Genomic DNA, 21,042 nt, shown 5'->3' with positions numbered 1-21,042 from the left:
TGTTTTTTGCCAGGTGTACGCTGAATGAAACCTCTATTTTTCTCCAACATAGGTGTGTCCGGTCCACGGCGTCATCCTTACTTGTGGGATATTCTCTTCCCCAACAGGAAATGGCAAAGAGCCCAGCAAAGCTGGTCACATGATCCCTCCTAGGCTCCGCCTTCCCCAGTCATTCTCTTTGCCGTTGTACAGGCAACATCTCCACGGAGATGGCTTAGAGTTTTTTGGTGTTTAACTGTAGTTTTTATTATTCAATCAAGAGTTTGTTATTTTAAAATAGTGCTGGTATGTACTATTTACTCTGAAACAGAAAAGAGATGAAGATTTCTGTTTGTAAGAGGAAAATGATTTTAGCAACAGTTACTAAAATCGATGGCTGTTTCCACACAGGACTGTTGAGATGAATTAACTTCAGTTGGGGGAAACAGTGAGCAGACTTTTGCTGCTTGAGGTATGACACATTTCTAACAAGACGATGTAATGCTGGAAGCTGTCATTTTCCCTATGGGATCCGGTAAGCCATTTTTATTACATAAGAAAAAAAGGGCTTCACAAGGGCTTTCAAGACTGTAGACATTTTATGGGCTAAAACGATTGATATATAAGCATATTTTATACTTCATAGCTTGGAGGAATTATTTTATTCTTGGGAATTATGTAAAATAACCGGCAGGCACTGTATTGGACACCTTATTCTCTAGGGGCTTTCCCTAATCATAGGCAGAGCCTCATTTTCGCGCCTCTATTGCGCACTTGTTTTTGGGAAGCATGACATGCAGATGCATGTGTGAGGAGCTCTGATACATAGAAAAGACTTTCTGAAGGCGTCATTTGGTATCGTATTCCCCTTTGGGCTTGGTTGGGTCTCAGCAAAGCAGATACCAGGGACTGTAAAGGGGTTAATTATAAAAACGAGAGTTAAAGCTTTCAAATTTGGTGTGCAATACTTTTAAGGCTTTAAGACACTGTGGTGAAATTTTGGTGAATTTTGAACAATTCCTTCATACTTTTTCACATTTACAGTAATAAAGTGTGTTCAGTTTAAAATTTAAAGTGACAGTAACGGTTTTATTTTAAAACGTTTTTTGTACTTTGTTATCAAGTTTATGCCTGTTTAACATGTCTGAACTACCAGATAGACTGTGTTCTGTATGTGGGGAAGCCAAGGTTCCTTCTCATTTAAATAGATGTGATTTATGTGACACAAAATTTAGAGAAAATGATGCCCAAGATGATTCCTCAAGTGAGGGGAGTAAGCATGGTACTGCATCATCCCCTCCTTCGTCTACACCAGTCTTGCCCACACAGGAGGCCCCTAGTACATCTAGTGTGCCAATACTCCTTACTATGCAACAATTAACGGCTGTAATGGATAATTCTATCAAAAACATTTTAGCCAAAATGCCCACTTATCAGCGAAAGCGCGACTGCTCTGTTTTAGAAAATACTGAAGAGCATGAGGACGCTGATGATATTGGTTCTGAAGTGCCCCTACACCAGTCTGAGGGGGCCAGGGAGGTTTTGTCTGAGGGAGAAATTTCAGATTCAGGGAAAATTTCTCAACAAGCTGAACCTGATGTGATTACATTTAAATTTAAATTGGAACATCTCCGCGCCCTGCTTAAGGAGGTGTTATCTACTCTGGATGATTGTGAGAATTTGGTCATTCCAGAGAAATTATGTAAGATGGACAAGTTCCTAGAGGTCCCGGGGCCCCCCGAAGCTTTTCCTATACCCAAGCGGGTGGCGGACATTGTAAATAAAGAATGGGAAAGGCCCGGCATACCTTTCGTCCCTCCCCCTATATTTAAGAAATTGTTTCCTATGGTCGACCCCAGAAAGGACTTATGGCAGACAGTCCCCAAGGTCGAGGGGGCGGTTTCTACTCTAAACAAACGCACCACTATACCCATAGAAGATAGTTGTGCTTTCAAAGATCCTATGGATAAAAAATTAGAGGGTTTGCTTAAAAAGATGTTTGTTCAGCAAGGTTACCTTCTACAACCAATTTCATGCATTGTTCCTGTCACTACAGCAGCGTGTTTCTGGTTTGATGAACTAGAAAAGGCGCTCAATAAAGATTCTTCTTATGAGGAGATTTTGGACAGAATTCATGCTCTCAAATTGGCTAACTCTTTCACCCTAGACGCCACTTTGCAATTGGCTAGATTAGCGGCGAAAAATTCTGGGTTTGCTATTGTGGCGCGCAGAGCGCTTTGGCTAAAATCTTGGTCAGCGGATGCGTCTTCCAAGAACAAATTGCTTAACATTCCTTTCAAGGGGAAAACGCTGTTTGGCCCTGACTTGAAAGAGATTATTTCTGATATCACTGGGGGCAAGGGCCACGCCCTTCCTCAGGATAGGTCTTTCAAGGCCAAAAATAAAAATAATTTTCGTCCCTTTCGCAGAAACGGACCAGCCCCAAGTGCTACGTCCTCTAAGCAAGAGGGTAATACTTCTCAAGCCAAGCCAGCCTGGAGGCCAATGCAAGGCTGGAACAAAGGTAAGCAGGCCAAGAAACCTGCCACTGCTACCAAGACAGCATGAGATGTTGGCCCCCGATCCGGGACCGGATCTGGTGGGGGGCAGACTCTCTCTCTTCGCTCAGGCTTGGGCAAGAGATGTTCTGGATCCTTGGGCACTAGAAATAGTCTCCCAAGGTTATCTTCTGGAATTCAAGGGGCTTCCCCCAAGGGGGAGGTTCCACAGGTCTCAATTGTCTTCAGACCACATAAAAAAACAGGCATTCTTACATTGTGTAGAAGACCTGTTAAAAATGGGAGTGATTCATCCTGTTCCATTAGGAGAACAAGGGATGGGGTTCTACTCCAATCTGTTCGTAGTTCCCAAAAAAGAGGGAACATTCAGACCAATCTTAGATCTCAAGATCCTAAACAAGTTTCTCAAGGTTCCATCGTTCAAAATGGAAACCATTCGAACAATTCTTCCTTCCATCCAGGAAGGTCAATTCATGACCACGGTGGATTTAAAGGATGCTTATCTACATATTCCTATCCACAAGGAACATCATCGGTTCCTAAGGTTCGCATTTCTGGACAAGCATTACCAGTTTGTGGCACTTCCGTTCGGATTAGCCACTGCTCCAAGAATTTTCACAAAGGTACTAGGGTCCCTTCTAGCGGTGCTAAGACCAAGGGGCATTGCAGTAGTACCTTACTTGGACGACATACTGATTCAAGCGTCGTCCCTTCCACAAGCAAAGGCTCACACGGACATTGTCCTGGCCTTTCTCAGATCTCACGGGTGGAAAGTGAACGTAGAAAAAAGTTCTCTATCTCCGTCAACAAGGGTTCCCTTCTTGGGAACAATAATAGACTCCTTAGAAATGAGGATTTTTCTGACAGAGGCCAGAAAATCAAAACTTCTAAACTCTTGTCAAATACTTCATTCTGTTCCTCTTCCTTCCATAGCGCAGTGCATGGAAGTAATAGGTTTGATGGTAGCGGCAATGGACATAGTTCCTTTTGCGCGAATTCATCTAAGACCATTACAACTGTGCATGCTCAGTCAGTGGAATGGGGATTATACAGACTTGTCTCCGACGATACAAGTAGATCAGAGGACCAGAGATTCACTCCGTTGGTGGCTGTCCCTGGACAACCTGTCACAGGGGATGAGCTTCCGCAGACCAGAGTGGGTCATTGTCACGACCGACGCCAGTCTGGTGGGCTGGGGCGCGGTCTGGGGACCCCTGAAAGCTCAGGGTCTTTGGTCTCGGGAAGAATCTCTTCTCCCGATAAATATTCTGGAACTGAGAGCGATATTCAATGCTCTCAAGGCTTGGCCTCAGATAGCAAAGGCCAAATTCATACGGTTTCAATCAGACAACATGACGACTGTTGCGTACATCAACCATCAGGGGGGAACAAGGAGTTCCCTGGCGATGGAAGAAGTGACCAAAATCATTCAATGGGCGGAGACTCACTCCTGCCACTTGTCTGCAATCCACATCCCAGGAGTGGAAAATTGGGAAGCGGATTTTCTGAGTCGTCAGACATTTCATCCGGGGGAGTGGGAACTCCATCCGGAAATCTTTGCCCAAATTACTCAATTGTGGGGCATTCCAGACATGGATCTGATGGCCTCTCGTCAGAACTTCAAGGTTCCTTGCTACGGGTCCAGATCCAGGGATCCCAAGGCGACTCTAGTAGATGCACTAGTAGCACCTTGGACCTTCAAACTAGCTTATGTATTCCCGCCGTTTCCTCTCATCCCCAGGCTGGTAGCCAGGATCAATCAGGAGAGGGCATCGGTGATCTTGATAGCTCCTGCGTGGCCACGCAGGACTTGGTATGCAGACCTGGTGAATATGTCATCGGCTCCACCATGGAAGCTACCTTTGAGACGAGACCTTCTTGTTCAAGGTCCGTTCGAACATCCGAATCTAGTCTCACTCCAACTGACTGCTTGGAGATTGAACGCTTGATCTTATCAAAGCGAGGGTTCTCAGATTCTGTCATTGATACCCTTGTTCAGGCCAGAAAGCCTGTAACTAGAAAAATCTACCACAAAATATGGAAAAAATATATCTGTTGGTGTGAATCTAAAGGATTCCCTTGGGACAAGATAAAAATTCCTAAGATTCTATCCTTTCTTCAAGAAGGTTTGGAGAAAGGATTATCTGCAAGTTCTTTGAAGGGACAGATTTCTGCCTTGTCTGTGTTACTTCACAAAAAGCTGGCAGCTGTGCCAGATGTTCAAGCCTTTGTTCAGGCTCTGGTTAGAATCAAGCCTGTTTACAAACCTTTGACTCCTCCTTGGAGTCTCAATTTAGTTCTTTCAGTTCTTCAGGGGGTTCCGTTTGAACCCTTACATTCCGTTGATATTAAGTTATTATCTTGGAAAGTTTTGTTTTTGGTTGCAATTTCTTCTGCTAGAAGAGTTTCAGAGTTATCTGCTCTGCAGTGTTCTCCTCCTTATCTGGTGTTCCATGCAGATAAGGTGGTTTTGCGTACTAAACCTGGTTTTCTTCCGAAAGTTGTTTCTAACAAAAACATTAACCAGGAGATAGTCGTGCCTTCTTTGTGTCCGAATCCAGTTTCAAAGAAGGAACGTTTGTTGCACAATTTGGATGTAGTTCGTGCTCTAAAATTCTATTTAGATGCTACAAAGGATTTTAGACAAACATCTTCCTTGTTTGTTGTTTATTCTGGTAAAAGGAGAGGTCAAAAAGCAACTTCTACCTCTCTCTCTTTTTGGCTTAAAAGCATCATCAGATTGGCTTACGAGACTGCCGGACGGCAGCCTCCTGAAAGAATCACAGCTCATTCCACTAGGGCTGTGGCTTCCACATGGGCCTTCAAGAACGAGGCTTCTGTTGATCAGATATGTAAGGCAGCGACTTGGTCTTCACTGCACACTTTTACTAAATTTTACAAATTTGATACTTTTGCTTCTTCTGAGGCTATTTTTGGGAGAAAGGTTTTGCAAGCTGTGGTGCCTTCCATCTAGGTGACCTGATTTGCTCCCTCCCTTCATCCGTGTCCTAAAGCTTTGGTATTGGTTCCCACAAGTAAGGATGACGCCGTGGACCGGACACACCTATGTTGGAGAAAACAGAATTTATGTTTACCTGATAAATTACTTTCTCCAACGGTGTGTCCGGTCCACGGCCCGCCCTGGTTTTTTAATCAGGTCTGATAATTTATTTTCTTTAACTACAGTCACCACGGTATCATATGATTTCTCCTATGCAAATATTCCTCCTTTACGTCGGTCGAATGACTGGGGAAGGGGGAGCCTAGGAGGGATCATGTGACCAGCTTTGCTGGGCTCTTTGCCATTTCCTGTTGGGGAAGAGAATATCCCACAAGTAAGGATGACGCCGTGGACCGGACACACCGTTGGAGAAAGTAATTTATCAGGTAAACATAAATTCTGTTTTTCTTTTTATAAGAGGAGAACCCCTCAATAAGCCCTCAAGATCACTCTTGGACCTAATTTTATATATTGATAATTTAGAGGGAAATATAGAAATATCTTTCTTTTGAATTCAAATGTCAAAAATATAAACTTAATGTTAACAAGCTGTTAGTAGAGATAAATCCTTATATTTTTGCATAAAAGTGTTATTACAAAGGCGATATTTACAAGATAAACCTCAGATACCCCTCATCAAACATTAAAGGTCTCTCTTGGGCCTACCTTTTTTATTGATATTTAAGAGGGTAGCATGATATGCTAGAGAGAAAGCATTATAATAATAAGCTATAGAAGCTACACATTAACTAGAACAATATTTTTATTTTTTTTATATTTATTTTGTTAATCCAACAGGGTATACAAATATACAGCATGTAAATAAATAGCCACGCAGGACAATAAAAGGGAAAAAAACAAACATAGATACCGATAGACAACTCTTAACACAAGAAATAGATAGCCACGCAGGGCCGCATAAAATAACGTACTGTAGGTATCATTGCATCAATCTTTAACCTAATTTTGCTGTAAAGTATTCTCTTTTACCAAAACCAAAGAAATAAGAGTTAAGTATACACTGTTGGGGTTTTTCAAATTTTATAACTAAAAAGGGGAAAAAAAGAGAAGAAAAAGGAAAAATAAAGGGGGAAAAATAACAAATTAGTTGAACCCTCCCCTTCTGCTTCTACCTTTATAGGGGATATCCGTAAAACTTAGTTACTATCTAGATATTCATCACATCGGCTCCTCTTCCATCAATGTTAATTTCGATGACATGGAAGAATAAAAAAATAAAAAAACTTTCCTTCTCCCTTCATCTCCCTCCTCCTTTCATGGGACGTATTTCAGGTCTTAGGATGTTGACTCATCTTGCCTCCTCATACACCTCAGTGGTTTAACCAAATGCCCATGCTGGGGGGAAAATTTCTCTTAATGCCAAATACTGAAAGGCCTCAGAGCTATGTAGATACAAAGTAAGCATATATTGGGTTGTTAAAGGAAATAAGAGAATAACTTTAAGCCACTTTGAGAAAAAATTTAGAGAGATCTATCTCTTCCGTGGTTATTAGGTTAAACTGTTCAAAAATGATCTGAGTATGTATTGCTTTAATAAAGATGGATAGGGAGGGAGCTTCTCTGCTCTTCCAATTCTTTAGGATTAAATTACGTCCTATCATAATACAGGTATTAATCAAGTTAACTTCTTGTCTATTTGGTCGTATATGTAGGAAGATTATATCCTTTGAATGTATTACAATTTGAGGCTCTAAAGATTTATTTAACCAGAAAGAAACTTTTTTCCAAAATTGGTTTATTTTGGGACAGGACCAAAAACCGTGTATGATATCTGCTTGGAGAAAATTACATTTGGTACATGATGTATTCTCATCTTTCTTCCACTTGGCTAATCTTTGGCGAGTAATATAAACATTATTTAATAATCTAATGTATGATTACTTCCATGTATTGGAGATTGGTGCTTTCCTAATCCATTTAATACTATTTTTAAGCTCCCTAACCTTGAGGTCAGGAAAATAGTTCATCCATTTAACCTGCAGTGTATCGAGAAAATCTTTACCATATTTAGTTAAACATGTTTTCTATAAAAAAGAAGACGAGTGGCAACCCTTTTGATAAAGTCTAATGTAGTCCAGCAGCCACAAGAGAAAAAAAGGCGAGTCGGGGCCACAGGTAAAAAGATAATACTTAGCTTTTATTGCCATACAAAATATAAAAACACTCTCAGTGCATAAAAACAAAAGAGCTAGGACAGCAGCGGTCTGACATGTTTCAGCTTCTCTGCCTTACTCATAGACCGTGCTGTGTACTGGCTCACAGCCTTCTTAAATCATGTAATTACACTGACATAAATCTGTTGCCACAGTTAACTCTTGCATTGCTGGAAACAAACAGTGCTTAATCTATTAGTTCAAACAAGTACATCACATGAATCATTCAATATGGAAGTGTAAACAGTAATTCAGCAGGTCAACACATATTATACAGATCATATTAATGGGAAAAATGTAATACTGAGATTCTGTAGGGAAAAAAGCGTATATTAAGTGTCAACTTTACATTAAGGACTACTATTTAAATACACTGTATTAGACTATACAAGAAATCTCTCACTAAGCCTATACCATACAACTATATGGATCTTAAAATACAATCCCCAGATCATTTGGGGAAAAAAAAAGTTTAACCTTGCTACATATCTGTAAATACATGTATGCGAATATTCCTCTACTATTCAATACACCTTGTTAGACTATACAAGAAATCTCTCACTAAGCCTATACCATACTGCTATATGTGTTCAAAATACCACCCCAGATCAATTGGCCATAAACAAAGAAAATGTTACCTTGCTACATATCTGTATATACATGTATGTATATATTTCTCTAACCAGACAAAAGTTCTAGGAAACAATAACCCAGCTACATATCTATATACTGTGACTTAGTGACTTCTGTTAACACAGTTAACTCTTGTATTGCTGGAAACAAACAGTGCTTAATCTATTAGTTCAAACAAGTACATCACATGAATCATTCAATATGTAAGTGTAAACAGTAATTCAGCAGGTCAACACATATTATACAGATCATATTAATGGGAAAAATATAATACTGAGATTCTGTAAGGAAAAAAGCGTATATTAAGTGTCAACTTTACATTAAGGACTACTATTTAAATACACTGTATATGAGGAAGCAGAGAGGCAACTGAGTCAAACAGAAGTTTATACTAAACTGAGTTTTGATCCCACCAATGCATTTAAGCTTAGTCTTGAGCAGATATTGGATGATGGCCATGAACTGGGCATCATAGATGATGATACAAAAGCTTTCCTGTGGGTCAAAAATCCAAGGACACCCATCTTCCACCATCTCCCCAAGACGCACAAGGGTCTTGACAATGTTCAGGGACGTCCAATCGTCTCGGGCATTGGATCCTTGTTGGAACCCTTGGGGAGATGGATGGAAGATATTTTTCAACCACTTGTTAGAATCCTTCCTTCATTTTTGAAGGATACTAAACTTTTGTTGGTTCTGTTGGAAAACATCTCTTGGGAGAAAGGATTTTCCTGGCTGACCATTGATGTGGTCAGCCTATATTCGAGCATACCTTTGGATAAAGGCATGATTGCGATTGCTTTTTTCCTTGATAACTATACAGGCTACAGCAGTATTGATAAGGAGTTCATTCTGAGGGTTCTTTACTTCCTGTTAACACACAATTACTTCTCCTTTGGTGGCAACTTCTATCTCCAGAAGAGAGGTACAGCCATGGGGGCCACTTTTGCCCCATCTTTTGCCAACTTATACATGGGTTGGTTGGAGCTAACCCATGTATATGGAGAGGATTGCCACCAGAGGGGAAGTATTGTGATGTACAGGAGGTTCATTGACGACCTCCTACTTATTTGGCGAGGGTCAATACAGGAGAGTATTGATTTTGTGGATTATATTAACAACAATGATGTGGGTCTTAGCTTCACTAGTACTATCAATGAAGCTAGTATTGAATACCTTGATCTTACTCTTTACAGTGAGGGGAGTCAAATTGCTACCAAGTTAAATCGTAAGCCTATTGCAGGTAATAGTATTTTACATGCAAAGAGCATGCATCCAAAACATATGAGTCTTGGTATACTCAAAGGCGAATTCATTCGCCTAAGAAGGAATTGTTCTTAATTGTCAGAGTACCACGAAATAGCTAAAGATTTCAAAGAGAGATTTCTCAAAAGAGGTTTTCCTAGAAAACAGATCACTAAGGCCTATCATGTGGTATCAGCTATGAACAGAAGTGATATGTTACAAACTCACAGGGATACTAACAAAACAGATATGAAAAACAGTCCTATTTTTGTAACCAACTACAGTAAACAGTTTGATAAAATTGCAAATATCATTAAGGAATGTTTACCCATCTTAAAGGGGGATGAGGATCTCTTTGATGTGGTACAGAAAGGATGTAGATGCATCCCTAGAAAGGCTAAAACCTTAGGGAACATCTTAGCTCCCAGTGAGATAAAATCAGACACAGAAAAAGTTACCAGTTGGCTGGAGTGCAAGGGCCACTACAGGTGTGGTGCAACCCGATGTAAGGCATGTACGTACACCATGACAGGTAAAACCTTTCAGTCATCAAACACGCAAAGGGTTTTTACCATTGATGCCTGTACTAACTGTCGCAGCACATACGTAGTGTACCTTGTTACATGTAATGATTGCCATAAGCAGTACGTTGGCCTCACCACTAGGGAGGCCCACGAGAGAATTAAAGAGCACATTTATGATATTAATTCGGATGATCCAGATTCACAGGTGGCACGACATCTCAAGTTCTGCCATGACGGGAACATTGATAACCTGAAGTGGCAGATCATTGAATGGGTGCGAGTACCAAAGAGAGGAGGAGATAGAGACAAAGTGCTACGCATGCGCGAGGCATTTTGGATCTTTAAACTTAAGACCAGAATACCTGAAGGTTTAAACATACAAACAGATTTAATTAACTGTTGGCGTTAAGCAGATATAGGACGCACATATAGTTTTGGTATACCTTTACCTCCAACCTAGGTATAAGTTCTTGCTTAATCAATATAACATCCATAATTTTGAAGTTACTAAGTCACAATATATAGATATGTAGTTGGGTTATTCTTTCCTAGAACTTTTGTCTGGTTACAGAAATATATACATACATGTATATACAGATATGTAGCAAGGTTAAACTTTCTTTGTTGATGGCCAATTGATCTGGGGTGGTATTTTGAACACATATAGCAGTATGGTATAGGCTTAGTGAGAGATTTCTTGTATAGTCTAACAAGGTGTATTGAATAGTAGAGGAATATTCGCATACATGTATTTACAGATATGTAGCAAGGTTAAACTTTTTTTTTTTTCTCCAAATGATCTGGGGATTGTATTTTGAGCTCCATATAGTTGTATGGTATAGGCTTAGTGAGAGATTTCTTGTATAGTCTAATACAGTGTATTTAAATAGTAGTCCTTAATGTAAAGTTGACACTTAATATACGCTTTTTTCCCTACAGAATCTCAGTATTACATTTTTCCATTAATATGATCTGTATAATATGTGTTGAACTGCTGAATTACTGTTTACACTTCCATATTGAATGATTCATGTGATGTACTTGTTTGAACTAATAGATTAAGCACTGCTTGTTTCCAGCAATGCAAGAGTTAACTGTGGCAACAGATTTATGTCAGTGTAATTACATGATTTAAGAAGGCTGTGAGCCAGTACACAGCACAGTCTATGAGTAAGGCAGAGAAGCTGAAACATGTCAGACCGCTGCTGTCCTAGCTCTTTTGTTTTTATGCACTGAGAGTGTTTTTATATTTTGTATGGCAATAAAAGCTAAGTATTATCTTTTTACCTGTGGCCCCGACTCTCCTTTTTTTCTCTTGTGGCTGCTGGTGATTTTGCAGACTTGCGGAGGTCTGCAGGCGGTTTGCGGGGAGCACCTCTGTGGTTGCTGTGTTTGGAGCCGTTACATTGGTCACTTTGGTAGTGACGAAGAAGCCAAGGGGAGGAGATTGTCACACTCACTTGGGAACTGATTGAGACCAGGAGGGTACAGAGAGAAGTTGCGGTTGGCGACTGGAGCCCCCAAGGTACTGTGTTACATCAGCATTCAGGATGTTTATACTGTGATACCCCCATTGTAGGCTTTTGACATTTTACGTTTGTGTCTGGCTAAATGAGCGCTGTCTCAGGACTTATCTGTATATAGTCTAATGTAGTCCCCCAGTTCTCCTAAACCCCCAGACCCTTGTATAATTTCTATATTGTCAGATATAAAGTGCCGAATTTGTAGAGAAGCAAAAAAAAAAGATTTATTAGAGATATTATATTCTCGGGAGATGGCTTCAAAGGTTTTAATCTGATTATTACTATCTAAAATTTGGTTTAAAAACACCAGTCCTTTCTGTTCCCAAGATCTAAAGGTCTGCGAGTTTAGACCAGGAATAAAGTTTGGGTTACCATTACCACTAATTGTGAGAGAGGGGGAAAATTGATAATTTATTTCTAGCATGGTGCATAGCATCTGCCAAGCAATGATTGTGCTCCATATTATAATCCTATTATAAATATTTACTAGAAGTTGGGTTTTTTTGCATTGCAATACTGCTTTAAGTGAGAAGGGAGATATTACATTTTCTTCAAAGTCAGTATGTGGTAAGTAATTTTCTTTGGTAAGCCAATCTACTGCATATCTAGATAAAGTAATATTATAATATTTGATGTCCAGGAAAGGAAACTCAACCGAAATCCGTGAGTTGGGATAACTTCTGTATTGATAATAAATGTCTCTTCTCAGCCCATATAAAGGTAGCACATGCTCTATAGAAGGAATCAATATCTTTCTTAAGTATAAACAACGGTACGTGTTGTATTATATATAATTGTTGAGGTAATAGAATAATTTTAATGAGCATTACTTTCCCTAAGAAAGATATAGGAAATGATTGCCATCTATATAGTTTAGCTTGTGCCTTAAAAAAAAATGTATAATTTAATTTATACCAATTGTTTGGATTCTTATGGAATAGGATTCCGAGATACCTTATTAATTCTACTTCCCTAAATGGGTGGTGATGATAACTGTTATTATGTTTATATAACCATAGGATTTCTGTTTTGGATATATTAATTCTATATCCTGATATTGAACTAAATAGGTCGAAAATCTGAAGACATAAGGGGATTATATTTTTTGTGTTTTTAAGAAATAATAGAAGATCGTCCGCATATCTATTTTAATTCCCTTTAATTCTTGTCTGAAAAGTATAGCCAAAGGTTCTAGGACAAGGTTAAATAGGAGAGGAGAGAGTGGGCATCCCTGTCTTGTCCCAATAATTTTTAGATTATTACGTCTGGAACGGTTTTCTAGATCATCGATTTTATCTTGTAAATTTCTAATGCTTTTCTCTTGTGAGGTTATGGTCTGCTCTTGTGTGTTGAGTCTGTCTTCTGCCTCAGAAATTGTCTTCTGCTTCATTTAATCTATTAGCAAACTGTCATAATTCAGTAGTTAAAGCAGATATTTGGCTTTTAATTAGATCAAACTGGGGTAGAAAGAGATCAGATAGTTGTGCAACTAATGGTTGCAAATCTTTTTTTAGGGATTAAGGATTCATTTGGTGTCTCAGCACCTGTCTCAGAGGGGCGATTTTTCTTTTCCCTAGTTTTAGCAGGCATGGTGGGAGAATGTATTTTAGTATGTGTAATAAATTTTTCCATGTGCATAAAGTGATGTAAGTGGTACTATCCCTTAAAGAGTGCAGTGGAATAAAAATAGTGCTAAAAAGAAAAGAAAAACAAAAGAAAAGGGAAAAAAAAAATAGGTGCAAAAGTGAAGAATATATATAAATAATCTAATGTGGGACTCTATTATCTATAGAATCCTATTATAACGTGATTAGTCTGCAATTAACGCTGAAGATCTATAGGTGTGTATATGTGATTTATTAGTTTCCTTTTCCTTTTTTTTTCCTTCCCCCTTTCTTCGCTTTTTTTTTTTTTTCCCGCTCTCCCCCCCTTTTTTTCCCTTTTCCTTTCTGTTCCCTTTCCCCTTTCTTTCCCCCCCCCCCCTAAATTATGTAGATGGTTTAGCTAAATATGACAATAAAACAGTTTGCCTAATACAAAATACAGCGTAACAGAAGTTTGTAAATATTCTAATAATCAAAAGAATATCAATTAAGATCTTAGGGTAACAGTAGACATATGTATCAATTCAGGTTTAAGCCTCTAAACCTTGATTTAAGCATTCACTCAGTAATCATAATATGTATTGTATCCTGATTACCAAGAGTATAACGTTACTCATTTAGCCAGTAATAGACACACATCTATTGGATATCTTCTCAGGTACATACATAAGAAAAAATATTTTACAGCATGCCTTCTTCCTTTTCTCTCCCCTTCCTTCTCTCTCCTCTCTCTAGGTCTCTTTGCCAATATATAAATCCCGTATTTAAAGTCCACATCTAATTAGGGTAACTAAGGGAAGGACATATGGCTCAGGACTTCATCTTTAGAAAGTACAAAGGGTCCAACTGCATTTTTCCTTATTGCAAAAAAAGAGAGAAAAACTGAGGACACAGTACAGTGGATGGTATATCTGACTGTTAAGGATATGTAAGACAGCCTTTTTTTCCTAATTTCAGAATATAGGCTTACACTGTAGGTTTAGGTATTCGGCCTGCTCTTATACTGGAAATAACTGAGATGAATCCAATGATGTAGGTCAGCTCTTAGGCTATCAATGTAATCTCATCTGGGAGTGTGTATGGGGAGAAAGAAAGAAAAGACAGTACCTTATGCAGATCAAAGTCCTCTTTGTGTTATGATAGCGCAACCCAACTTAAAGCCTTCCTGTAGCACTCTCCAACAATAGTATAATAGATAATCTCCAAACTTTAGAAAAGGCTGTGTGGGTAATCTGTAGGTATAGCCCTTGGAAGACAGTGGCCGACTTCTACTTGTAGCCGTAGCATTTACATCTCAGGTGGACCATTGCGGGAAAAGCTTCTATAGTAAGCCGCATGTCACAGAGCCGTGTTTACTCTCTGGTCCAGGAGTCAGGCTTTCCTCTGGCTATGATTTGCAGCATGCAGCAATTCTTTGTTTTCCAACTTCTCCAGGAGCGGCAAGCCCCCCTTTCTAATTCTTGGATAGAGAGGGTAGATAGCGTAGGGTAGATAGCGTCTTCCACTATCAAGGTATGTAGTATCGATGGTGTCTGGTTGCGGCCTAGGCGAGGAAGCCCTCTGTGGCTTGAACTGGCTTCGTGGTTGGTCCAATGGACTGCTGTCCTAGGGCACAGGAATACATTTTCTGAGCCACAACGGACAGAACACCTTGGGCGAGGAAAACTATCGAGCTCTTCGTGCATCACGCCGGAGACCTGCACTGCTTAGCTCCGCCCACCGGAAGGAGTGAGTGTGAATGGAACAATATTTTAATACTAATACCAAGGATAGATGGTAAGAAAATATGTTAGGGGATAATTTTACTCCTCTGCTTAGAACATATGAATAGGGAGGTTGTGATAGTGTTATCTAAGGATTGCTAAAAAGATTAGCCTCAAGTTCGCTAACATTAGGATAAGCAGTGTATGATTCAGTATATGGGCTGTGCTGCTGGGAATAAGAGTAGGATACAAAAGGGGCGCCTCATGTGTAGATCAGATATGTAACAAATCCCACACTGAATAGAAAGCCAAATGGATACTCACATTTAGCTGAAGCACCCTTGTGTGCTTGTGGTAGCAGGCTGATAATTCAGGGTGTATCAGCTAACCCAGGCAGCAGGTAACACTCAAGAACACAAGGTGCAGTACCCAGATAAGAGTAGAAAGATATATATATGGAGAAGGTGGCTGGTTAAAGTGTTAATGAGCTTAAGCGATTATAAACTTCTGTTAAGGTTGCTAAATGGATGGGTTTGAGTTAAATTGAATAGGACTGACAACAGCAGAGACATAGAAGAATCTGCTACCACGGCCGCAGGCAGCAGACCCCCAATAAGTTTGCAGGAATACATATGGTTGTCGACTACCTAGCCTATCCTTAGTTAATTCACTAGAGGGAAAAGATGGTAGGAAATGAGGACTACATAGGAGCTATTATTACAGCAGAAGAATGCAATTCTGTAGGTTATATAGATAAATACTTGGAAGGAACTTGTGTTTCAAACCTTAACCAATAATGCTGTTTAGAAAATCTCCAGCTCATAAGAGTTATAAAACAGCACAGTCTAAAATATTAACGTAACATGAGGGGAAAAAGGTGATTGCCATAGAATTTGTATCGCACTCTTAAGCCCCTATACGTACATATTAAAAAACAAACAAACAAAAAAAAAACATTGTTAGCAACTAATTTCCCTTTCGTAAGTATATACATAAGACACCCAGGAGAAAAACTAAATACTATTGAAATAGGGTATTATTGAGGTAAAATTATTACGTCTGAATAAGTGAAACTAAACACGGTTAACGTGGATATATGTTAGTTAAGTTCTCAGCCCCCACTGTAAACATATAACTAGTATCAAATTTAAAAACACATCTTAATGAAATCTGAAGATCATTAGTTTACTGTTATAAACCATTTCCTGTTAGAAGCAGTGAGAGTATGGATATATATTAACAATTTTATGCATACCCAGACATAAAGGCACTGCTGTTTAGCTTGTATTGTCAGATGGTTATTAACTTCAAGTCTAGTTCAAACTTAGACCCCAGCCACATGGTAGAGAGTCTGTATGGTTTTAAATGTTCAGATATGTAGGCAGCTGTGAAGAGCTCTCTGCTCACTTACATAAGTCATGTGTATATTGGTAGCTAACCCACACCGGTCCTTAGCTCAATGATATGGGATTTAGGATTTACAGGACCGCAGTAGAGGTCTGAGTAAACTTGCCTGCATAACTGAATGCGTCCCCTTGTGATAAAGGCCCGTGGACTGAAGTCTCTCAGCCGGCTGTATTCATAACGGGACAGAACCACAACTAGGTTGACGACCTCGTTGAGCATTCGCCCATCCACCTTCAGTGTCTGATTAGCGATCTGCAGAGTCAGAGTGGTCAACACTGGGATGGGGACCTCCCGTTTCCTCAAAGAAGGTCGACTTGAAGTCATCACAGGGGCTGAAGGTAAGGCGGTAAGAGCTTTGGTTGGTATGGTGAAGTTTGCCTTATCCATTTTCTCACGGTTCTCCATATCTGCTAGTGCCAGCACTCCTTCCCTGTGGCATGCATCTGTTGGAGGTGTCTCAGCCTGTTGTTTTACGGTAGACTCTGGTTTAGATATTGCCGTGTTTACTGTGTCCATGCTGTGCAGTTGCATATGTCCATGCTGTGCAGTTGCATATGGTCCCTGCCATTTCCCCATGCTGCAGCTATTTCACTCATGAGCCGTGTAAAGTGATCATTTAAGATATTGTTGATCTTTTCAAGTAAGATAGTTTCCTCTGGCTCCATCCTGTATATATAGCAAGTGAATTCCCGCTGAGTATGTGTAGGATCAGTACTCTCCAGAAACCTTCTAATGACAGAGACCCGAAGGTGCTCTGCCGGGGGGTTGGTTAGGAGGCCTCAACCTCAGAAAGTCTCTGGTCAATTGTAGCGTGCCTCAATCTGGGTAATAGTGCTGGTTGTTGAGCTTCTCAAGTTATGTCTCTTATGTGTATGGCTGAGCGATGGTGAGTATGAAAGTTTATTTTAAGCAGATTAGTGAAGAAGCTTTTAGCAGTTAGCAATTGAGCGACCTATCATGGCCGCCGCCCAGAAGTTCGCCCCCTTCAATCTTTTTTAATTTTTATGTTATACCCAGATTATTTATTTTTTCAATTGTAGCCGATAACCTGTGTTTTGGCTTGTCAAGTTATCATAATACTTTCACATTAAATTGTTTTAGGATGAATTAAAGCTTTCAAACATTTGATCTTTTTTCATTTAACCTTTATATTAAATTAAGTAGTAAAAATAATTTAGGTTAGTTGTAAAGAGCATTTATAAGTATTGATTGTACTAAACATTTGCTTAAAATCTAGATAAAGCAAACTTGATACGCACATGCCTTTCTCTGTGTGGCACATAGTGCCATGCTATACAGTGGCCTAGTTTTACTCACCATTAAAACTAACCAAGCTTTTATTTTCTTTGTGTTGAGGGGTAGGGTTGCCACCTCAGCCATGTTTTCCTGGACATTTATGAGTTATACATGGTGCAGGGAACATTATTGATAGTGTTGTTCATCAGCACTGTATGATGTCCAGAAGCACAATGCATATTCCTCCCTGCAGCTTGTGTAACTCATAACTGTCCAGGAAAACATAGCAGAGGATGCAACAAATTCAGCCAATAAGCTCTTCAGAAGTGTTGAGGGATCTTCAGGGTCCAATCCCACCCCTACAGAACCCACAATCTCTTAGTGATGGACCTAAAATATTCTCTTCACGGACAGAAATTGAGGCCTCCAGAAACCTTATAGCCCATTTCCCAACACCCTAAAACTGGTATCCAGTGTAGCGCTACTACATCTGCTGCCTTCCCATTTCCTGTAACTCCATGTACATAGAGAGGAACACCACTGTACGATCATTTTTGAGTAAATATTGTGCCAGATACTTTGCTGCTGCAGAGCATATGTACATATGCTATTCAACAAAGGATACCAAGAGTACAAAGTAAATTTGATAATAGAGGTGAACTTTAAAAGTGTCTTAAAATGACATGCTCTATGTGAATCATGAATGTTTAATTTTGACATTTTTACTCCTTTTAAGTCTTTTTATAGTAACTTGTTTTCATCTGTTTAAATATTCTAGGAAATAATGTTTTAAATAATTAGCTTTCTTTTTTTTTTTTTAAAGCGTGATGAGCGTCTTCATGATGAAACACTGGACCAGCAGATTGGCAGAGTCTTGGGTGATGTGGCTCCCAGCATGTTTTTGTCATCCTTCTCTGAAACAGTAGCCTTCTTCTTAGGTAAGTGATGTCATATTGCAGAAAACATTATTTTCACATAGAACTAAAAATGAGAACAGGAAGTTCCATCCCGGTATTATACAGAAAGATACACACAGACTGGAATTGTCCCTTTGTTTTCTCCTGTTTCTTTTGCTAAAGAAAGTCAATTTACTAAATCTCACTTTTGCCGTCTGGAGAGGTTGCTCCACTCATTGTCAGGTGTTACCTCTTGCACTCTTTTTAATGCCTCTTCTCCACTTCTACATATCCTTATAATCCCATTTTGTCTTGCTTAGAATATTTCTCCCCATAGTAGACTATTAAACTTTTTTTCTATTAGGGGCATTATCGACCATGCCAGCTGTACGGACCTTTTCTCTCTTTGCTGGAATGGCTGTGTTCCTGGACTTCCTTCTTCAAATTACCTGCTTTGTCAGCCTACTGGGATTGGACATAAGACGCCAAGAGGTAAGGATTTGTTATCCTGTTGTATATGTATAAAATGTATTGCAGAGAGGCAGTGCTTAACTGAATTCTAGACCGGGGCAGGTAACCTTTTTATGATTGCTGAGGTATTACTATAAAGTGACAAGGCATGGCAGCCTCGTCTGTTTAATTAATTAGGGTTTTAAAAAAAAAGAAAGAATGAATATACTACTATTTCCCCCTCCTCCTATATAAATGTGATAAGCGCAGCAGCTAAGTATCACTGCAACACTCAGAATATCAGTAGAAATCACACATACATGACCAGTATGCTGGTGACCTATTATAGTAACTGTGGACCTGTAAATGTTTGTGGTAACATGTTGAAAAATAAAATGTGTTCTGATAAGGGGACTTCTAAGAATACCTGACACACTTTTTTCTATGTTGATCATGGCTTCCCTGTATAATATGTCTGTGAAAGGCAGCATGTTGGTTTGATACTCGTGTGTGTGATGGTGTAAATACACTGACATTTTCCTTTTCTCCCCAATATCATTGCAAACGTGAATATTCAATGATCCCCTATAAGGCTTGTCCCACTTCTGATTGTGACCTGATAAAGAACAGTTAATTGGGTTTTATTGTCATCCTAAATTAACGATGAAAAGCCGGTATAACTTAGCTACATAAAGCATCTCAGCGTCTTACAAAGGTTCTTCTGTACTCAGAAAATATTTATTTCTTTCATGTAATTAACAAGAGTCCATGAGCTAGTGACGTATGGGATATACATTCCTACCAGGAGGGGCAAAGTTTCCCAAACCTTAAAATGCCTATAAATACACCCCTCACCACACCCACAAATCAGTTTTACAAACTTTGCCTCCAAGGGAGGTGGTGAAGTAAGTTTGTGCTAGATTCTACGTTGATATGCGCTCCGCAGCAAGTTGGAGCCCGGTTTTCCTCTCAGCGTGCAGTGAATGTCAGAGGGATGTGAAGAGAGTATTGCCTATTGAATGCAGTGATCTCCTTCTACGGGGTCTATTTCATAAGGTTCTCTGTTATCGGTCGTAGAGATTCATCTCTTACCTCCCTTTTCAGATCGACGATATACTCTTATATTTACCATTTCCTCTACTGATTCTCGTTTCAGTACTGGTTTGGCTTTCTACAAACATGTAGATGAGTGTCCTGGGGTAAGTAAGTCTTATTTTCTGTGACACTCTAAGCTATGGTTGGGCACTTTATTTATAAAGTTCTAAATATATGTATTCAAACATTTATTTGCCTTGACTCAGAATGTTCAACTTTCCTTATTTCCAGACAGTCAGTTTCATATTTGGGATAAATGCATTGAATTATCATATTTTTTCTTACCTCAAAAATTTGACTTTTTTCCCTGTGGGCTGTTAGGCTCGCGGGGGCTGAAAATGCTTCATTTTATTGCGTCATTCTTGGCGCGGACTTTTTTGGCGCAAAAATTCTTTTCCGTTTCCGGCGTCATACGTGTCGCCGGAAGTTGCGTCATTTTTTGACGTTATTTTGCGTCAAAGATGTCGGCGTTCCGGATGTGGCGTCATTTTTGGCGCCAAAAGCATTTAGGCGCCAAATAATGTGGGCGTCTTTTTTGGCGCTAAAAAATATGGGCGTCATTTTTGTCTCCACATTATTTAAGTCTCATTATTTATTGCTTCTGGTTGCTAGAAGCTTGTTCACTGGCATTTTTTTCCCATTCCTGAAACTGTCATTTAAGGAATTTGATCAATTTTGCTTTATATGTTGTTTTTTTTCTTTTACATATTGCAAGATGTTCCACGTTGCAACTGAGTCAGAAGATACTACAGGAAAATCACTGCACATTGCTGGAGCTACCAAGCTAAGTCTGCTATAAACTTTTGGTATCTGTTTTCTCCAGCTGTTATTTGTATTGCATGTCATGTCAAACTTATTAATGCAGATAAAATTTCCTTTAGTACTGTTACATTACCTGTTGCTGTCCGTCAACATCTAAATTTCAGAGTGTTCCTGATAACATAAGAGATTTTATTTTTTAAATCCATTAAGAAGGCTATGTCTGTTATTTCTCCTTCTAGTATACATAAAAGTCTTTTAAAACTTCTCTTTTTTTCAGATGAATTTTTAAAT

The 21,042-nt window shown here is 39.3% G+C and overlaps 1 protein-coding gene across 1 annotated transcript in view; it reads left to right on the top strand.

Annotated features, from left to right (window-relative positions):
• The window catches only part of NPC1 (NPC intracellular cholesterol transporter 1), a 322,060-nt gene that overhangs the window by 199,830 nt on the left and 101,188 nt on the right, over window positions 1-21,042 (top strand). Inside the window, exons 14-15 of the mRNA XM_053714975.1 lie at window positions 18,372-18,486; window positions 18,809-18,936. Coding sequence (XP_053570950.1) covers window positions 18,372-18,486; window positions 18,809-18,936 — 243 coding nt within the window. The remainder of the gene's footprint in view (window positions 1-18,371; window positions 18,487-18,808; window positions 18,937-21,042) is intronic.

Source organism: Bombina bombina, chromosome 5 (genome assembly GCF_027579735.1).
Source record: "Bombina bombina isolate aBomBom1 chromosome 5, aBomBom1.pri, whole genome shotgun sequence".
Taxonomy (NCBI): Eukaryota; Metazoa; Chordata; class Amphibia; order Anura; family Bombinatoridae; genus Bombina; species Bombina bombina.
Note: the sequence above shows the minus strand (reverse complement) of the source record. Positions and strands in the feature narration are given on the sequence as shown.